This window comes from Maylandia zebra, linkage group LG17, assembly GCF_041146795.1.
Source record: "Maylandia zebra isolate NMK-2024a linkage group LG17, Mzebra_GT3a, whole genome shotgun sequence".
Lineage (NCBI taxonomy): Eukaryota > Metazoa > Chordata > Actinopteri > Cichliformes > Cichlidae > Maylandia > Maylandia zebra.
In genome coordinates this window covers 39,435,437-39,456,390 of record NC_135183.1, presented here as the reverse complement: position 1 = coordinate 39,456,390, position 20,954 = coordinate 39,435,437, and the positions used below count along the sequence as shown (strand labels likewise).

At 45.0% G+C, this 20,954-nt stretch overlaps 1 protein-coding gene across 3 annotated transcripts in view; it reads right to left on the bottom strand.

The window, feature by feature from the left end:
* Positions 1-20,954, bottom strand: part of dennd1b (DENN/MADD domain containing 1B) — a 93,405-nt gene that overhangs the window by 9,607 nt on the left and 62,844 nt on the right. For all 3 annotated transcript variants that reach the window (XM_004553763.5, XM_012919829.3, XM_004553764.5), the window contains 7 exons: positions 17,471-17,596; positions 13,763-13,864; positions 6,292-6,382; positions 4,767-4,807; positions 3,545-3,580; positions 3,123-3,179; positions 1,975-2,064 (listed from right to left, as the gene is read on the bottom strand). In XM_004553763.5, coding sequence (XP_004553820.3) covers positions 1,975-2,064; positions 3,123-3,179; positions 3,545-3,580; positions 4,767-4,807; positions 6,292-6,382; positions 13,763-13,864; positions 17,471-17,596 — 543 coding nt within the window. The remainder of the gene's footprint in view (positions 1-1,974; positions 2,065-3,122; positions 3,180-3,544; positions 3,581-4,766; positions 4,808-6,291; positions 6,383-13,762; positions 13,865-17,470; positions 17,597-20,954) is intronic.

The window sequence follows — 20,954 nt, the reverse complement described above, 5'->3', positions numbered from 1 at the left end:
CAGAAAATCTCTCAAAATAATAAAAAACAGACGCTCATGTTTCATGATGTGTTTACTGGATTGTTTTTAAAGCAAAAGTCTTTGCCAGTTTAATAAGTACACTTAAAATAAGTCTGCATGAACACACACATTCATGACGGTGTTACTTTTTACATTTTCACTGTAGGTTTTTATCGCCTTGCACTGAAAGCTATTTTTATTCATCGTTTTACCCTCATTGATCTTAAAAGTGCACAAATATTTACAAGGATTTTTTTGCACTGTTGAGACAACCACTGTGTGGTTAGAGACACGACAAAAAACCCCTAAAGATTAAAAAACTTTTAACGATGAGCGCGGGCCAAACGTGCGGGCGCGAGCGAGGGAGGCGGATCAAGGTGCTTCTTTTCCACTTTACTTAACCTTTATTTAACTGGGTTAGTCCCACTGAGATCAATTTCTCGTGCGAGGAACACCTGGTCAAGACGTTTGTGGGCAGAACAACAGCACGAACATTTCATAGAAAGCTGAAGAAAATAATTTTAAAAAGAGACGAGTGAGACACGGCGAGCGCGAGAACAACGGTGACGCTCGTCTTCAGATCAAATGTAAATGTGCTGCACTAAGCGGTTCAAAGTATAGAAATTACTGACGTAGAGAAAAAACTGCAGACTATTTGTTCAAAATACAATAAAATATTGAGGCCTGTACCTGCAGCCGAGGATTTATGTGCATGAATATTAATTAATATCCATTTCATCAATTAAACCAAGTAGTGTTTGTAAGTGCTTTTGATTTGTGTGAATTGGTTAATATGCAAATAGAGAAAATCAATATTATGAGAGCAAAGAACGGGAGCATCATCGGGAAGAGAAACTGATGGACTACATCTAAACACAAACACACAAAGCGGCGCTGTGGGACACGCCGTCCTGTGTCCTGCGTGTCCCTCCTCCAGCGGTCTCCAGGGACCCGTTACTGTGGCAATGAGCGGGCCTCGGCGGTACGAGCGGGGCTGTATATCCTGAATAAAAAAAGTGTGTGCGTGCATGTTTGTGGGGGTGCACGCGCATGCCGGCTGGGGGGCGGGAGGTGTCCGAGGAGGCCTTTAGAAAAGCCCTAATTGCCGTTCCTCTCTTCTCCCCGGCCGTCACACCTTCCTCTGCGCTAAGACTTTCCAGCCTCATCACACACACAGGAAATACAACACTAATTAGAGACAGCACAACCTCTCCTAATCACACTCTTACACGACTGTGACCAAAATGTCAGAATGTGCACGCAGGCGTGTTTGTGTGTGTGTGCGTCTTTAAAGCTGGGAACTGGGAGTCCATATATTCATTTAGCAATAAGAGGTGGAAAAGCTCCAGCCTGGACCAGCCGAGCACAGACGCGAGGCAGGAGCAGAAGCAGCATCCTCGAGGCTGTGTGCATTTGTTTAGCACAGATGTGTGCGACTCCAACGGCGCGATGCTAAATCTACACATTTTCATTTACACCGCGCTGCAGCGTCTAATAGTTAAACTACAGAGTATTTTCTCCTCGCATATTTATTGATGAATGTGTGTTTTGTGCGTGTGCACGCTCTGCACACAACAAAGAACAAAAAAAAAGTGCTAGCACTTATGGTGCACAAGCAAATTCTTCAGAGGAAACGCTGACCAGCAGATGAGCTGATTCGACTGTCCGTGCTGTTCAGAGGAAAACACTGAATGTACAACACGAGCGCATTGAACGAGGAAAAAATGCTTATCGTTACATTTGGCACCCTGACAAACTACTGTACTTCTGAGAGATGCTACAAGAGAGACAGAGAGCTGGGGGAGAACGAGGGAGGGAGGGGAGTCAGAGAGATGTGGGGGGGAGGGAGTGGACTGAAAAGAGTTCAGAGGAAAAACACTGAATCCATTCTGGTCAAGTGAAAGTGAGCTCTGCTGTAATCAGTCAGTGTAAATGTAGTTAACTCATTTACTGATGTGTGTGTGTGTGTCATACCCGTCTCATCTTCTGCAGTCTCCTTGGAGACAGGCTCTTGGTACTGGTTGGAGATCCTGGATAGACCACGATCCCCTCCTCTTCATCGTCCTGACAAAGAAGATGAATTTCGGTTACAAAACAGGCGTAAATATCGACGTCCATACAAAAGAGCAATGAATGCAACGAAGCCGTCTGATGCCGCCTCACAGTAACGTTACGTTAAAGGTTAAGCGATCAGTCTCTGGCTGGTTTTCGACAAATCCACGTGGCTTTACCTGGTTTCCTCTGCGTGACACAGTTTCAACTATACGTGGACGCTTTGTGATGCAGAAAATACTCAATGCACCAAATTAGTCGGAGAAAAAAGAATCACGAGCAAATACACGTAACTGCTATTAAAACTGATGAAAGTCTGGTTGTTCTTCAGTCTCAGAGCCAAAAACAAACTTTTCACTTCTACGAGACATTTTTCAGCACGAGACAGATGGATGCCTTTCGCTCTGTCGCTTGAAACATTTCCCTCTGAGTTACGACAACAACAACCACGGTAACCACCTCTGACGCATCGACATGCTCGTGCTTTTAGGGCCCCCGCTTGGGGTCGTGCAGCTGGCAGCAAAAGAAATCCGGTGCAGTTTGAATCGCATCATAAATTAATTTCTCTAAAAAGGAAACGTGTTTAAGCGGAGAATCAAACACTTTCCGCACCTCTGTTTGCCGCCGCTGCGCCCTCCCCTCCTGCTCATCATCAGCACCCTGAGCCTCTCGGTTTCCCACTGACAGATCAAACTGCTATTGCCTTATCAAATCCATCAGGCTTATGGAAACATACACCTCGTTACATTAGCTTTGAGGAAATCACAGGCTCGCTGATGAAATATGCAGACAATAAAGAGAGAAAGAAGGGGCTGCGGCTCGGATGACATGACAGGCCATAGCCAGAGGGGCGCTGGTTAAAAATGTACAGCCCTGAACAAAGCGCTAAGCAGGCTTCAACAGTCATTAAAAGGCCCCTACGTCAGAATCACACACTCCATGTAAAGCAGCTTTCCTGTCTGTTTCTATGAGGGAGGCATGTATCCATCCGAGGGCCTCCCAACAAAATGATGTGTGCGCGGGTGTGTTTGCACGCCCCCGACAGCGTGCGAAGGTCCGGTGCAGCTCACCCTTGCTTTCAGTATGCCCCTAAAGTCCCGGATACCCTTCTTAGCATGAACCTTGGCCTAGGAGGGAAACACACACACAGTAAGACACAGAGTACACACAAAACATGTTGCATTAACATTCTGTTCTGGTTTCATGTAACATCAAGAAATACTTTGATCCCCGTGGCAAAAAAACATGCAGACAAGAGGCGGGATGAGAGAGCCTCGCACATCCAGGCGGGGCACCCCGGCCACCCTACCGTACGCCACATAACAACACGCTCATCTAATATCTACTAGCTGTGAACAATTCTCCTGATTGTTGGCGACTCGTCGGCCAAGTTTGAAAAAGTTCATTTGAAAACCTTTAAAAACATCTTTAAAACCTCTTTTTCTTCCAGGTTTGAATCCTTGTTGTGCACGAATGCAAAGCAACACTTTACCTTTGACACGGCTGTGTTGAAGAGCGCTCCTCCTCTCTGTAACACACGGAAACAGTCAGTCAGGGACGGGCGCTTGGGGCAAACGCACAAACATTCAAAAGAACATTTGAATCAATTACTGCTACAGCCGCAGAGATGCGGCTTTATCGACTTTCACTGCAATCAGTCTGGCGACAAATGAGTTCCGGCTCACGTTAAACCACACCGGGCGATCGCACCGATTGATCGGCTCCTATGTCACTCGCCACACGTTGGCCGCAGCACGACTTACAGCGCACACCTTAGCTACAATCTACAAAACAACACAGCTGCTAACAGCGACGCATAAACACCAAACAGTATCAGCGAGCAGCGATAGACGACGTGGTTTTATTTAGAAGCAGCCTAAAACAGCGATAGAAAGGATGGTATGTGATTGATTCATACTTTGAGTTCTGCACACTGACATTATGGCACCCAGCATCTCTCGCCGCCTTTCTTCTTTGTCTCTCCGATTTGCTGCTTTTTTCCTTTGGCGTCTCAACTCTTTTCTCTCTGCTGGGTCTTTAGTGTAAGCACAAAGCGCCGGCTAAACGGCTAAACAGAGTAAATGGCAGGCAGCGTTTCAGAAGTTGGCAGAGGGAGAGGAGAAGAGGGGCCGAGGTGAAGGCCCCTCTTATAGATCCCTGTCAGTCAGGAAATATGAACTTTAACAAACCTTTGAAGAGCACTCTAGAGGACTAATTCAGCCTTAGCTGACGGCTTTGGGGGGGTGAGTGAGAGAGGGAGAGGCCAAGGTTGTGGTGAGGTGGGGTGGGGGGGGGGGGCTGTGACAGAAATGAGAGAGCGAGACAGACGGATAAGAGAAGAGGAGGAAATGGCCAGAGAGAGATGAAGGCGGGAGAGACGCGTGTTCTCGGCGTGGTTCAGCGGAGTAACGCCCGTGTTTGCTGCCAGATCAACACGTCATGTCGGAGGACGTCTTGTCACGTCAAATCGCTTCCGTCTCCCTCCCCGTCCGTCTCCGCTGTCCTGCTGCACGCGCCGCTTCACACGCACCCAACTGCACTCGAGCTCGATCTGCGCGTTCAGGCGGCGCCTTCATTCCAAAGGCAACGGCGAGGCTTCAAACGCCAAGTCGCGCCTGTCATGCTTTCAATTAAGTATAACTCGGGAATAATATATATAAAAATAAAAGCACTGGGAAAGGTATAGATGTAGATACAGCATGTACGGTAAATACCTTTACGGTGTGCATCCACTGCTGGTAAGACCGAGAATTACCTGACAGGACGTATAAAACAGGACATGTGATTAATCGTTCAGGGTTCAAAAGAAGCCCCATACTGGCTCCTGGAAATGCAGCCACAGTGAAACATCGTTATGTAAAATAATCGACTGTTTTGTTTGTTACTTTGATCATGCAAACAATAAACAGCAACATTTAGCAAAGAGAAAAAAATACTACACAAAATAAAGTTAATATCACATCATGACATTTTCTAGAGACTTTCACTTAATTTCAACATTTTCATGTCTTTATAGTTCAAGAAGATCATATTTTTAACTCTTTTTGAACCGTTTTCTGTTGGACGTTGCTTCAGCTTCACTCCATGCACACAAACACTGAAGCTTTTTCTTGCAGTACGGACCTTCACTTACAAAAACCCCTTCAATTATAACTTCTTTAAGAACAAACATACTCTGAATATTTCCTGGCAGTTCCTTATTTTTTGCTTTGAATAGAATTTGTGCTGTTTGGAATTTCACTAGATCGGCACATTTCAATATTTCAGACTGCAGTAACCTGTAACCTGCAGCGTGGATGATTCAAACTGCGTTTTTTGAAGAGTACAAAGTGAATGTAATGTAGTTTTACAGTTGTGGCCCCAGACCTCTGCACAGTAGCTTAAGTAAGGTGAAACCAGTGAACAGTAGAACATGAAGGCATGTTCTGTCTAATACCTGCTTTGCCTTGTTTAGTGTTGAGTTGAAGAATTTGGGGCCCAAACTGACCCTTGGGGTACATCACAAGCAATGTGCACATAGGGAGCATTTAATTTCACAAACTGCTTCCTGTCAGTTAAATAACTCTGGACTCAATCTAGAGCGACCCCTCTGACACCGTAATGTTCCAGGTTTCTTATTAATATATCCTGATCTATAGAGTCAAATGCCTTTGTCAAGTCTATGGAGATTTTCTATAGTTCTCAGAATCTCCTATCAGACCACAGTGTGGTCGGGGTCAGAGTTCACACTGAAAAGCTTAAAAGCACGACGGCAGCAACATCTGGATGGCACCGCTTCTTTTCTTTACCGTCTAAAATCTGTGTTGCTGCGATTATATGATCAAATTTGTCCTGCGAGGCTTTGTTTTAACAGGAAACAATAAGCTCTTTGGTTTGCACTCTGCTAGGTTCACACGTGCGTTTTATTATCGGCCCGAGAACAAACAACACTCAGGATGCGTGTGAAACTTTAAACCTGAGAACAGCAAAGAGCAACTGCAAGTCATGACATCAGTGTCACTTATATAATAATCAGTGCATTAACATCGACATGGTTGCAGCTGCGATATCTTACAGCAGGCCTCAAACACTGAGTGAACATAATTTATCAGCATTTCAGTTTTTTTAAAAAGGCTTCTAATTATTTTCAGTTTAGCGGCCTCACCTCGTTCTGTTCGCTGACACTTCCTGTGTGTTGCATTAAAATATGGCAAATAAAAATAACGCAGCTAATTGACAGACAAGTCCAGCAGTACTCACTTCCACAGAAGCCCCCCTCTGTGATCTCTTCTTCAAACACGTCAGTGAAGCCACGGCCTGCGTTCAATTTGGCCAGCCGTCCGTCGATGAACTGCAACCATAAATTTAAACATGCTTATTAAAGAAGGGAGCCGGGGGTGGGGGGATGTGAACACACTCACACAGATACAAACACTCCAGCAGCCACAGAGGGGTGTTATTAATCCTACCTGACGGAAACTACATCCCAAGATTAGTTGGGCTGCAGGTAATAGGGATTTGGTAATGCGGAGCAGGTGAGGGATTAGAGCAGCAGACGACATGCTACACTCTGTCTGAGACACGAGGAAGTTTCATTTCCTCCCTTTGTAACGTGGCGAGCAGAAAAACTCGCACTCGTAAATATGGACTTAACAGCTAGACAGCGACACGTTTCACGAGCGCAGTCGCGCGTAAATATGTTACGCAACCACAAGCGCAACACAAACGTTTGCAAACACAAAGTAAACATTTAAGATGAACAGAATAAACAAACAGCATTCTTTAAAAAGCATGAAAGTAAACGGAGTCGCCCAGACTGAGGCTGCAACTTAAAAAAGCAGAGATGAGACGGGAAACTGAATTATACGTGTAACAGCTACAAAGACATCAAAGGCTTTGTTCCTTAATATTTTGGCCTAACATAAGATTTGTGGTGTGCCAAGCAGTGCAGATTCTTATTAGTTCAATGTTTTATGGCTCCGTGTTTGGGGTTTTTTAGGGGAAAGAAACTACAAATTACATTTCTAAAATATTGAACATGAAGAAAATCATTATAGGAACATTGATGACACACACACACACACACACACACACACACACACACACACACACACACACACACACGGTGTTCTGTTAACTTCATCCAACCAAACTGACCACAGGTTGGCGTTAGCTTCTAGTCCCAAAGCTTATTTTATGATCGAACCTCTATTGTGACATCATCGGGTTAAACTTGGCAAGTCTGTGGATGTTAACAAAAAGGAACAAAATACACACACACACACACACACACACACACACACACACACACACACACACACACACACTGCAGTTTTAACAAGTCTGCTAAGAGTCGTTAAAACTGTGTGAAAATGCAGAAAAGACAACTTTGCACAGATTTGATTTTCTTATCTCAAACTTAGATGTTTACATTTTAAACTTGTTGTGTGGAGGTTGGAGGGAAAAGTAACAATGTGCCATTGTGCTTATTTAAATAAATAAATGCATATAATGATATGCAAACATATATATCTGCATCTGCATTTAAAGCAGGAATTTTCACTAATTATTACCATTAATTAGTGATCAACACCTACTACCTTTCAAACAATGTTTAAGGATTTTAATAACATACGAGCACAGAGGCAACATGCTGCCATTTGATTTCCAAGCGGTCCCGTTTCCACCCCTGAAAGTGTGGCCAAAGTATAACAGCAGCAGAGGCTGTTCTTGGGTGCATGTCTTCAGGGACAGCCTGCTAACTAGCGGCCGACACGTCGACCCGCGCCCACGGTCAGAAGAGCTGGAAACTCATCATTAGATCATTTTAATGAGAGGTGAGAGCGCCGCCTCCAACCGGTGCTCTGCTTCATGGCTGGCCCAATTAGCGCAGATAATCAACCCAAATCATCACCCAGCCAGAGCCTCCGCTTACACTCCCCACCCCACCCCCAGCCATATTACCTGCCTCATTGTGGGCCTTAATTAGACATTACTCATCAATGGCAGCCTGTGATCAACACACTCTCGCACACATACAAACCAGCACTTCAAATAAATAAATTAAAAACAAAAAACAGTCATTCTGGTGTTCAAGCGCATGAGCATGTCCATAAACACAAGAACGAAGACACAACAGACCCTTTTCATACCGCCTTAAATAAGGGTGGTGGGGGATGGTTAAGGTTACAGATATAACCAAGGTTCTCTGATTAGCATGTCTCACTCTTGGAACCGCCCATTAAAGGAGCTCGACACCAGGACGGGTGCTGTGCCAACTTATACAACCTGATGGTGGTGGTGGGGGGGAGCTAGCTTCTGCTACTATAAGCCATGACAAATAACTGGCCACCTGATCCAGAACTATCCTGCCATCTGTGGTCTGGCTTTGGGTCCTTGGACTACAGGTTTCTGGGACCTCTGGACAAACAGGGGAGGAGGCAGAGCCCAGGACATCCCCACCTGTGTGCATCACTGGGACTAAAGCAGGCGAGAGCTGAGGCTTCTTTGGAAAGTAGAGTTTCAGTACCTCATCAACACTGTGCTTCTCCTCACCGCTCTCTTTGCATGGAGGTGTTGGGCGAAGAGTAAAGGAGGTCCTTTACTAATAGAATAGGATGCTGCGTTCTCTCCTGAAGATCCAGGACTTACGCCCAAGTAGCCTGTACGACCACTACTGTACGCAGGAAACATGTTATAATACAGCGATCAAGAATAAAGGGAGGACTGTAGACGATGATGTGGCTTCACCATCTGCCTCCATAATCTGGTCTAATAAAACGTTTGAACGTTGTTTGAACTGAGCGACTTCTGCTAGAGATGGCACGATACCACTTTTTTATGCCCGATACCGATATCATGAATTTGGATATCTGCCGATACCGATATGAATCCAATATAATGTGTTTTTTAATCAATAAAACTGTTTTTTTAATATCTTGCTGCTTTTTGTATAAGTTCATACTCAAGTTAAAAAAAAAACAAAAAAACACTAAAGCTACTCTGTTACACCTGTATGCAAAAAATACAACAAAATATTTCATAGTTCAGCAAAACTGATCAATCTAATAAACTTAAACCTGCTCCATCCTCCCTATTCTGGTATTTTAAAGAGTAAGCAACCTAATCAATAGGGCTCTAAAACTCCCAGCAAAAAAAATAAAAAAATAAAAATAGGGAACCACCCCCCACGCTCCACCTCATGACGCTTAATCGACGTAATCAACTTTAATTTGATGCAGGTTGGAAAAAAAAGTGCTCAGAAATAAATTATTTTTCAAGAATAATTAAATAGATTCAACATCTTTCTTCTACAGAACTGCACAGATGGAAGAAGTACTATAGCTTACTAGGGTATATCAGACTTAACAGTTACTATATACAGTAATGGACTTCTATACATTTTACATCAGATTAAAACTTTGGGTGTAAGATTCAGATAATTATTTATTAAAAGCTCGACATTTTAAATGAGAATAAGAAAGAAAAGTATGTCTTTGTGCCCCCTTTTCCCTGTTCATGCCCTATCGGCCCCCCTGGCTAAACTTTGCTAGATCCGCCCCTGCACAGTTACAGCGGTCAGCTGCGTAGAAAAAGATCCTGGTGTAGAAAGTAATATTAAATACATTCTAACAACAGCTGATCAAGCTTAAACGTGCTGCTGTTGTTCAGCCGCTGGTTTCCTCTTTCTGGTGCAAAGTGGGCCAAAAACAAAGAAGAGAGACGGACTCCCGACAGAAAAGCCGATCAGCTGATCATTGATCAGTTTCATGATTGAAGCAGCAGCAGGAGAGGGAGGGGGAGGCAGTCGCTCCATATATCGGTTGTTAAGCTTAACGTGGGAATGCTTTACAAACATTCAGAGATGAACTTGCACACTTGCTTTACTTCTCTCTGGGATGAGATGTCGGTTTGGTAGCGAAGCTACAAACACACACAGCTGCTCTATCACGTGACCACACTGCTCCGATGTGCTACGGTTATGAGCCGAGTTACGCCATGTCGCAAGTTCTGTGAGGTGCTTTTTTGATATTTAATAGATCGGATTACATTTTTATTTCTCTCCTATATCCGATCCAGTAATTTACGTCAGTATCGGACCGATACCAATACGTGATATCGGATCGGTCCATCTCTAATTTCTGCAGCCGTCAAACTAACATTTTATAACCTGCGTTTGGCTGGTAGGTAAGCCTGTCTGTGCGCGTTCACCTGCCCTGCATGTTAAGATCAAGGATATTTCATGCTCTCGTCCGACCCAGGCGGGCCTCACACACTCGCCCAACTGCACAACACAATTCGCTGGTAAGCTAAGTGAGGAAAAGGAATGAAACAAAGACATTTTCCCAGGCAGCATAAATGGGTCGTTCTTTTGATGTACTGCTTCCCATGACATCATACTGTATTACTACTTGCTAGAACAGCGGTCCCCAACCCCCGGCCCGGTTCCCATCCATGAGTCGTTTGGTACCGGGCAGCGAGAGTTGAGGCTCGGGTGTGAAATTGATGGTTTTCAGGGTTTTTATTGTTATTTTTTTTATTGTTTTTATCGTTAACTCAGTTTTCCTGGGTCTTTTCCCATTTGCTACGAATAAATCTTTTCTTTGGTACCAGTACTGATTTTATTTTGTTGTATTTATCCACGACACCTTAAAGGCCGGTCCACGGCACAAAAAAGGTTGGCGACCGCTGTGCTAAAGTACCTCTTGGCCTGTTGGTAATTTTTGTTTTTAGTTTAGTTTTGTTGGTAAAGCTGAAGCTAAAGCTAACCTTTGTAAGCAACAGCTTTGCTGCTTTAGGACAAAAGAAGTCGAGTCCCTACTCACATGAGCATCTTTGGCACCAGCACCGTTGTTGGCCTCATGGCGAGGTCACGTAGGATATTTTTAAATAGCGAGACAGTAACGGATTCTTCAAAAGAGGAAACTCTGAGGAAAGAACCACGACGGGACCGAACGAGGGCCAGCTTTAATGAAGCTTTCACGGTTACTCAGAATTCTGATTTCGCCAACATTTGGAAATCGAGTCATTTACTTGTTCAAGACTCAAACAAATGTTGCTGCTGATTTAAAAACAAATCCAAGCCAAACTAAATATGTGAAGACAGACAAGTGAAAGTATGAAGAACAGATGATAGTGCTGCTGCAGCGCTTCGACTCTAAATGTCTCTTTGTTTCCCTCGTGCTCTCTTGGAGTACATATCAAGCATGCTTATAGACATGAAAAAAGGACGCATGCAAATACTAGAAATATGAAAAAGCTGCATTTTGCATTTTTTCCTGTTGCCGCTAAAATAATATTTACTTTCCAGTTTCCTGCAGCAGCTGTGATACACAATAAAGTGTGCTTTCTGCACTGCGAGACTGCGACCGCACACAACGGATTAATTTATTACACACCATTCCTCGACAATCTTGTTCTTATCCGCCAAGACTGATGCATAATAAATCACTGGAGTCCAAGTCCCAGTGAAACAGCACATGGCTTCGTTTTGTCAATAGGAGAAAGAGTTCATTGACTCAGTCTCTGCTGTACGTGTAGGAGCTGAGGATGGTTGATAGGAAGCAGGTTAACGTTGACAGACCCCCCCCCCCCGCATTCTTTTGGATGATTTCTCCCACTTGCTGCTCGGAGCAGAGATGAGCTGGTGGACCGAGCAGAGAGGAAACACTGCAGGAAACTGCGAGTTTGCAAGAAGGTGAAAATGTGACATTTTAGAGGGGGGGGTCTAACTTTTGTGTCTACTTATTTTAGGGTCGGTTCACTTAAGAACCAGAACAACAGTAGGTTTTTAGTAATAGGAGGTAGTCCAGTTGTTATAATAAGGGCATTAAATGCAACTATTAGCCTTAAACGTCATGTGACACTACAGGGTCTTTAGCTCCATAATTATAATGACAAACTCCTGAGTTTGCATGAATAACTCTGATTATTTGACTTGGCTGATTGCAGAACCAAAGAGCTGCTATGCAGTGAATTAAAACACTCCAAAAACACAAAGTACCTGCAGAAAAGCAATTTCCTGCTGAAACGGTAACACCTCAAACTAAGGTAACACCTCAACATTACGCACGTGTGTAATATGGTCTGTCAAGTCCAACAATGTGGTTTAAATTTTACTGCCGGCGTAATGTTGACGGTGTTAAAACCGCCCATTTGGGTTGTTGTGTAGCTTCGTTCCGTTTGAGCGTTGAGACTGTTTGTTTACACCGACAAAGCCTAAAAACGGAAGCTACGATTGGCCCGTGGTTCCCTCTGTCAACGATCCCGCCGGGAATAAAGCACAAAGTGCTCACCTCGGCCGGAGAAAAGGGAAAACAAACAGGAAGCAGAATAATTAAAGAAAGACTCTAATCCCTGCACATCTGTGGATGCTGATCCATTTGTTTAATAAAAGGCAGCAGTCCGAGTTTCTAACGCGCACTTTTGTGTCGTCAGCTGGTGACGTGACGATAAAGATGTATTGCGTTAAAACAAATAATGAGAGTGTCGTCGGGTAAGAATGAGCTGGGAAAATAAAAATCCAACCATCTCCAGGACCACAGAAAACAAATGCGTGCACGTGTGTGGCCACGCCAGTCGAGTTTTGTTTGTGTGTTTCCGAGTGGATGTAGGTCACGGCCAGAGCAGCGCTCGGGTGAACCGCTGGCCTCTTTCACTTTAGTAGCGAGAGGAGTGGAGGAGATAAGCTCGCCCCATCTCCTGCGCTGGAGAGGAGGAGGAGATAAGGGCCTGTTTCCCAATGCTACCGCTGAGGCGTGAGCCAGCCGGGAGGATGCTTTGAACCGCTGCTCGCTATCTGCTCTGCCTGGGAAAATTATAAACAGAGTGTCCAGAGAAACAAAAGGTTGATTGAGGGCTGCTGTGCTGCGCTCTCGGGGGTAAATCGCACTAGTATCGTGGGTCAGAGAGCGCAAAGAAAAATCCGAGGGGCGAGAGGAAATTTTCTTCGGTGCCAGAGGTGTCTTTCCACTCGTCTCTGCTAAGTTTAGTATTACTGAAGGGATTTTGGGGGGAAAAACATATTAAGTATACATGAGTGGTTTTTAAGGGAAACCACACATGAATAAAGGATACCTGCTCGCGCTCAGGCACACAAACACACAGCAAGTAAACACACACACCACCCCGGCGGAGTTAACAAAACCTATACGAGGCGGATTTTAGATTTTCTGAGGAGCAAATTAAAATTCTGGTCCCATATTTTGATTTTATAGACACGTGGACATGATATCGTTTTTTCTTTTTTTACACCAGATAAAACCGAGCAGAGAAACATTAAGATGTGCACTAAGAGATATCCACTGTAAACTGTTTCTGGAGGTCAGTAACCTCACATAATCCCAGGCCTCTCGCCTCTACGTTCCTGCAAATCCAGCTGACAATTTGCTGAGCACGAGACGAGCTACCAGGCAACTTTTATCTATAAAAATAAAAACTTTCACCAATGGAAACAAGAAATATGCTCAAAAATAACCTGATAGAAGAGGTTAGATTAACTGACCAAGTAAGCAGTCGCTCAGTGTGTGCATACAACAGCTGATGGTGCTGATCTGAGGACGAGTAACGGCCCTCTTTTATAGAACAGAATGCAAATATAGATAAAGATGTTACATTCTTTCCACTTCAGCACAGAGCACGCACACACACGCACACACACACACACACACACACACACACACACACACACACACACACACACACACACACACACACACACACAGGTTTGTACCTGTTTGAAGAGCTGCAGGTTGACAGCCATGGACAGGAAGTTCTTCATGGTGCTCGAACGATGGCTCACGAAGCTTTCTTCACAGAACGTGATTGGCTCTCCCTGTTCAGAAAAACATTTTTGCTTAAAAACAACAAAACTCATTTTTGTTTGCACCAATCTGTTTTCGCACCAACGAAGCCGCAGGAAGCAGCACAGACGCGATATCCTGTTTTTTTTACGGCACCAGTTGTTGTTGTTTATGGAAGGATTCGTGTCATGCACATGATGTGTGGCATCGTTACACGCTGCATCTTTTAACCATCGAGTATTTCAGACGATTTCTTCATTAGTGAGCTAAAACCCAAACAGGAAGGAAGGAGGAAGAGTGGAAGTTGGGGGAAAAAACAAAAAAAGGAAAATTAGAAACTGCTCCCCTGGCAATGCATACATGATCTCCCCTGGACCAGATACACGTCCCAGTAAACCCAACAGTGCTCCACACGAACACATTATTGCATTATTACCATTTCTTACATCATGTCTGTCGGCCTGTGAGCTACAGACACGCAGGATGACAACAGAACCACTACAGGCCAATCGCGCGCTGCCCCACGGTCCTTTTCCAGTTCACGTTCTCTCATAATTAACATAATTCACACAGATTTCAACGATGCTCCAAATTCTTCAGAGGTAAAACAATGTGCTTTGTCTGTTCCAGGCTACGAGCACAGCGCGCCACATAAAAACAACTTAACAACGCTGGAGAATAACCCCATTTTCAGGGACTGGCAGAGGATACCAGTGGCCCAAATTACATCACGGGAATACAGTTCCACTTACATCACTAAAAGTTTTACGGCATATTATCTTGTAAGAGTTGAAAGTGACTCGCGGTTTAATCAGCTACAGACCACACTGCAGCGTGCAAAGCTGGATAGCATACTGAGAAGCTAACGGCTACTAAGGAAAAACAAAAATTCCCGAGTACACAGAGCTCAGTGTTCAAACTCGGAGCTGCCGTGCACGACTACGAGCGCCGCTGCAGGACTCTCCCATCTTTACAGGGACAGTTCACTGATGTGCGTTTGCGGAGGTTGTTCGATTCATCACCACCTGGTTACACGAAAACAAAGCTGGTGAGAAATTTCTACTTGGCTACATTTGCCAGCAGGAAGGTGATGCGCATCTCCTCTGTGGTTGCACCGCGGCTTTGCTTTGGGTTTGCGGTGGTAGAAAGAAAACCGTTCCTGGCTGCTTTACTGGTTTTATTTTTCATGCTGACAGTTGTTCTTTTTTAACTGGCTTGAGAGTGAGCGAGAAGCATTTAGCCCCCTATATTTAATGTAAGGAGGACGCACAGAGAACAGATTTCGCCATAGTGGGGAAGGACGAACATGTTTTTATCTGCACCGTTACAGGAGGAGCACAACAATCATTTTAGCTATTTTAAGAGACTCATTACACTGAACCACAAAGCTTCCAGGTTACAGAGGAAAAAGTGTAAAGTTTGATGATTGCCTGTTGTTTGTTCACATGGTGAACTTTTCCTGTACAGCAGAACAATAACAAACATCGATTGAAGGACTTGGCGTGATTTTACCACATCACAGGGTTCAATGCATGCCTTTATCCTGTCTTCCTTCTCTCAAACCAACCAATCACAGCAGATGGCCCCGCCCCTCCCTGAGCCTGATTCTGCCGGAGGTTTCTTCCTGTTAAAAGGGAGTTTTTCCTTCCCACTGTCGCCAAAGTGCTGCTCATAGGGGTCATATGATTGTTGTATGTATTATTGCAGGGTCTACCTTACACTATAAAGCACCTTGAGGTGACTGTTGTTGGGATTTGGTGCTGTGTAAATAAAATTGAATTGAATTGAATTCCAAAATTGCAAATGCTGAGGATGAGCCAACAGTAAAAACGAGGAAGATTCTTTCAGACAGACGATGATGTGTCGGTCAGGCTTCATGCTTTAATGCGCAGTCTTTATTTAAAATGGAAACATTTTATTGCATGTTCTGGATGCTTCCATCTCATGCTGGCTTATATCTGTGCAGGCACTTTGCATACAAAGCTGCAAATTTTGTGAGCAAACTGTAACTTTCTGAGATTATGCACGGAGAAGGTTTCTGTGTCTAAAATAATCTTTACCACTTTTAAACATGCGATTGCACCTCAACCACACTTATCCACAGCTTCACATCTGGCTGGATGATCTGAACTGCTTACACGTGTCGTTTAGTCAAACCTGAGCGAATAGGACCGACCGCACACCCGCCTACCCAGCCTGGCCTCACCGATGGTGGTAAAAACCGATTTGCTATTTCGGGTTCTTTTGTCAGACACCTATGTTACTCCGAGCTAGCGAGAAGCACCTGGGGAGCTTTAACGTGAGCCGAAACCGACGATCTGCCCGTATAATCAGCCGATTGCTTTTCGACTCATTATCATTTTCGAGTTTTGTTTCATTTACAACCCAGCGAGACTCTCACCGAGCATCCACACCCCTCCTTCTGTCGAGGCATATGGGTCTGTGAACTACAGAGCGCCTCAGCTCTCTCCGGGAAGATCTTTCCTTCAGAACGACGAGCAGAGCGATATTCCCCAAATTTCGGGACACGGGGTAGAGATCTTCTTTATTAAATCACAAGTGTAGTTTGTGCATGTATGTTAACTCCAAAGCTTTTACACAGATCCTAAAAGTCTAAAAGAAAACAGTGTGTGAACGTGAGCGAACTGAGAAATCGCCGCGCGATGCGCTCGCACGCACAAACACACAGAGTCTCGGCGCCTGTGTCAGAGGGGAGGCAGTTTGTTCGTATACAGCCTGTATACAAAGAAAAGAGAGACAGCATCAATAATGTAGCATCTTGACTCCGGGAGTCCACAAAGTCCAATTAATCTCAAAGCCAGAGGAACAAAGGCTTTGCTATCTGACAAACAGGACATGGTGTAGTTTGCTGTGCTCTGATTCAGACTTGATAAGCAGAAAAGATCTAGAAAAGAAATGTTAGGGGGCTTAGCAAAGGCGAGTTAAACACCAAAGGTGGCTAAAAGAGATCTTCAAAGGGAACGTCCCGACTCTTTTCGGCTCCTCTGACATTTCACCGTCTCAGACAAGCCCACCTTAGCTCCTCGCTCTGACTGAAAACACACCTTTCACTTTGAGTCGAAACAGATTAAATTTGACTCTGTTCAGCCAAACTGAAAATGCTGCTGTGTGCTGCGCATGCTTAGGAGAAAATACACCGGCCTATGTGCATCACTGCATATGAATGTACTGTATATAAACGCACGGTACCGCTCTGTGAGTCGTTTGGACCGGACCGTGAGAGTTGAGCCTCGGGTGTTTTTATCGTTAACTCTTTTTTTTGGTAGCGGTACTGGTTTTATTTTGTTGTATTTATCCGCGCCACCTTAAAGGCCGGTCCGTGAAAATATTGCTGGACATAAACCGGTCCGTGGCGCAAAAAAGGCTGGGGACCGCTGGTTTATAAGGTTGGGAAACCTGCAGTCAGCTGAGCCTGAAGGAGTCACAACGCTTCTCCCAGCATGTGAAAGATTTTGCACATATACACTCGGACACCGTACTCTTCACATTAGCTGTCATGCGTGATTTTTACACCACAAAAGTTAAATAAAAGTGTCGCCCATTGTTTGAGCGAACTCACTCTTTACGCACATTCAGTGACTTTCAGTGATTAACATGGTGATTAATGACGTCCTTACAGGTTTATATCTGAGAGCGTCTCTGTAGGATCCAAACAGAGCAGCCTGCGCTCTCAGGAAGGCCCTCGCCACACCACTTCCCGTCGCTGTCGACTGCTTCTTCAGCTTGCTCTTCAGCGAGGACACCTGATGGAAAAGAAAATCGGGAGAGAGAGGTGGTGGGGTGCGGGGGAGAGACGGAGGGGTAAAAGTTAAATTATCACCTCTGAAATTGGTGGAAGAAACAGCTAGCCCATTCTGGGTGTGAAGTATCACATTTGCAGGTCATCTCAAAGAAGGGAAAGGAAAGAAAGGGAGAAGCTTCAGCCTTTCCACCGATCTGTTGTGCTGCTGGGAGCACCTGCTGCTTTGCTAATTGAGCGGAGCACGGGGGCGGCGAGGAGGAGGGGACATCGGCGAGGAAATGGAAACTCGCATTCTTGATTTTCCTCTCTCACCCTCTCCATACTGCACTTCACCCCCTCCCTCCCTCCGCCGCCCATCACCTTCTTGCTTTTTTCACCATCTCTCCCTCCTGCTTTCCCCTCCCCTCTTGGCTCTGCTGGACTCCCTCTAGAAGAGGATTCTTGACATAAAGCGTCTTTAATTATTTTCCCCTCTCCTGGCTCTGTCTCCAGGACTCCAGGCGAGAGTGGAGGAGCAGCAGGCCCGAGCTTGTTTTAGGATGACAAAAGATTCACCCTGGCCACCGGGCCCTGGGGAGTCTGGGAAGGAAGTTGTCAAGAGGCTCTCCTCACCTGCTCAGCAGTAGTCTGTGTTGTGGCAGTGCGAGGAGGAGGCAGAGCTAGCGAGGCACTGCTCCTCTCTGTGTGGGCTGTGCCAGCCTAGCACAAAAGCACAATGTTTGATCGGGTTGCGCAGGAAGTCTAGATTACTCTAACAGTGGGCTGGTAGCGCTGGCTTTGAATCCCAATTGCAAAAGGAAAACATTACGTTTAACCTTCAACCTCAATTAGCGAGAAATGGATCAAGTGCACCTCCAAACTTTGCATTGTTTCAGTCTATATTCTACACCAGCGTAAAACAGGTTCAAATACCACCCGCCAAACTGGGACAGAAACTGGGAGTGCACAATGACCACCAAGAAAAGGGAAAATTCCCGTTTGAATTAATCTAACGTAGAGTCATCACGTCGAGGTTTCTCAAACGTACCAGTGTTGTTCCTGTTACCCTCATCTATCACATCACCGCACGCACTCTGTTTATTTGCACACCTCTTAAATTGTTATTTGCACATTTTTACTGTAAATGACGGTGGCCCTGAGAGGCCAAACGGACTGCAACTTAAGAAAACACCAGCAATAAGAAAAACGCTGCAAAAGCGCACAAAACACACCGGAAATGGGGAAACGGAAATAGGAAAAAAGTTATTTCCAAAAGCACAAGTGTTTCTGGGGAAACAATAACCGACAAAACAGTTGCAGGAACCAAGACATGCTAAGAATTGCGCTGAGAGACACTTAAACCAAGTGGAGGACCTGTCGGAGAGGTGTGTTAGCCTAACTAAAAATCACGAGATTAAAACACACTTACCTAGCATGTTTTGGTTCCTGCAACTGGTCCGTCAGGTTATTGTCTCCCCAGAAACACTTCCCTTGTGCTTTCGGAAATCTGTGTTTCCTATTTCCGTTGTGTTTTGTGTACTTTTGCAGCTGGTGTTTGTTTAAGTTGCAGTCCGTTTGGCCTCTCAGGGCCACCGTAGTAAATTTTGAAATTTAAAATCTGTAAATTTTGTAAATTTGCTTATTGCAATTTAATGGTCGGGCATTGCAATAAGCATTTCACCAGATGTCTTACTGTGTATGTGTGTGAGACGAATAAAATTTGAGTATCTGCAGCGAAAAAGTCAAAGCGACGAAAGCAGAAAAACATCTGACCGCATGTTTGCAGCAAATATGATAAAGTGCTGATCTGGTCTGTGGTCGCGCACATCGCGCCGCGGCGTTGGGGGGATTTTGTCATCTGGCATCTGCAATTAGCCGATCTGGGAAACTTCAGGGAGGAGAAGCAAAGTGTTAGCACAGCTCACACGGAGGACACGCGGGGAGAGGCAGAAAGAAAGGCAGCCGGAGAGTGTGGCGGTCTTAAACTGGGACAAAGACAAAATGAACAGTGTTGATTTGGCTCCCCTGGGCTTTCTCACTCTCCACAGCGTCCCCGTGCTGCCATCGCAAATGCTCCCAGGCATCAAACAGAAAGTTTATCACGGTTAAATTAACAAGTGTCATCTCCATATTCACTCATTGTGCTAAATGCTTTTATGTTTATGTAAAGCCCTTTTTGGAATTAATATTTAATGTTTATGTGCATTTTCACTGTTTTCCCCCTTCCTCGCAAATCATTAAACTGCCTCCCCCTCTCCTTTTTGGAGGGGGGAGAATCAAAGCGAACACAATGTCAGTCTACGAGGGGGAGGCATACCCCCGAAGACTGTCAGAGGAGCCGGATCGTGGAGTTTACTGTGCGCACTGCAGCTTTGAACGGGTGAGAGCGCCGCGAACACTTTTTAATGAGGTGGGGACACAATCACCGTTTTGTTTTTTTACTTCCCGGCGTTTGAAAAACGGGCGATAAAGCGAAGAGTTGGAAGTTTCACCTTCGTTCACGGGAAGAGTTCAAAAATCCTCCTTCGGTCACACGTAGCGATTAATTAAATTGTCAGATATTACAAATCAAATATAGTCGTAGCTGTTTGGTTAATAGAAATGAAAACGCGCCTCGCACGGGAACAAAAAAGAAATAAATAAAACCAACGTGTACGTCGTAATTGGGTTTTGAATATGGCGCCTACGCCACAATCATCAGGTGTGCCTCCGCGGTAATGGCTCTGTCAAACTAATTAACTTCTGCAGTTTGAGTGAAGCTAACGAGATGCGTACAGGCATCAGAGGAAGGCCAGGCTCTACAGGTGATAACCCTATTTGGCAGTGACATTTTTTAGTGTAAAGTCACAGTGGCGGTGATGAGATCAAAGGCAGAGAGTCCCCCATTGGGTCCAATTAGAACTATAGCATTGTACAGGGAAGGGGTGGCAGGGGGAGAGAGGGGAGTGGGCGGTTGTCGGAGAGAGACACAGAGAGAGAGAGAGAGAGGGGAAAAACTGTTGAGTTATGATATTCATAATCTATGCAGAGAGGCCTTTCCAGTACAGGTCTTCTCCCCATAGCTGTGATCTTTTCAATTTACATCAAGGGAAGATGGTCGGGGATGAAAGCGGGGCATCCAGGCGCTCGGCCCCCAGAGGGCAGACACGGGGCCTCATTAAGGCCCGGCCCAGCCAGCCCCAAACAGGATTTGAAGTGCGTCACATAAAGAGCACGGGGTCAAAGGTCAGACATAGAACAGATCTCCATTTAACTCTCCAGCTGGAGATGGTAATTAGCAGGTGCAATGATGATCCCTGCCTGAATGTAAGGGATGATACCTCTGTAGGTGACGCCAGGCATCTGTGTGAACGCGCGCGAAAGTCTGCGCTCACGCCGCC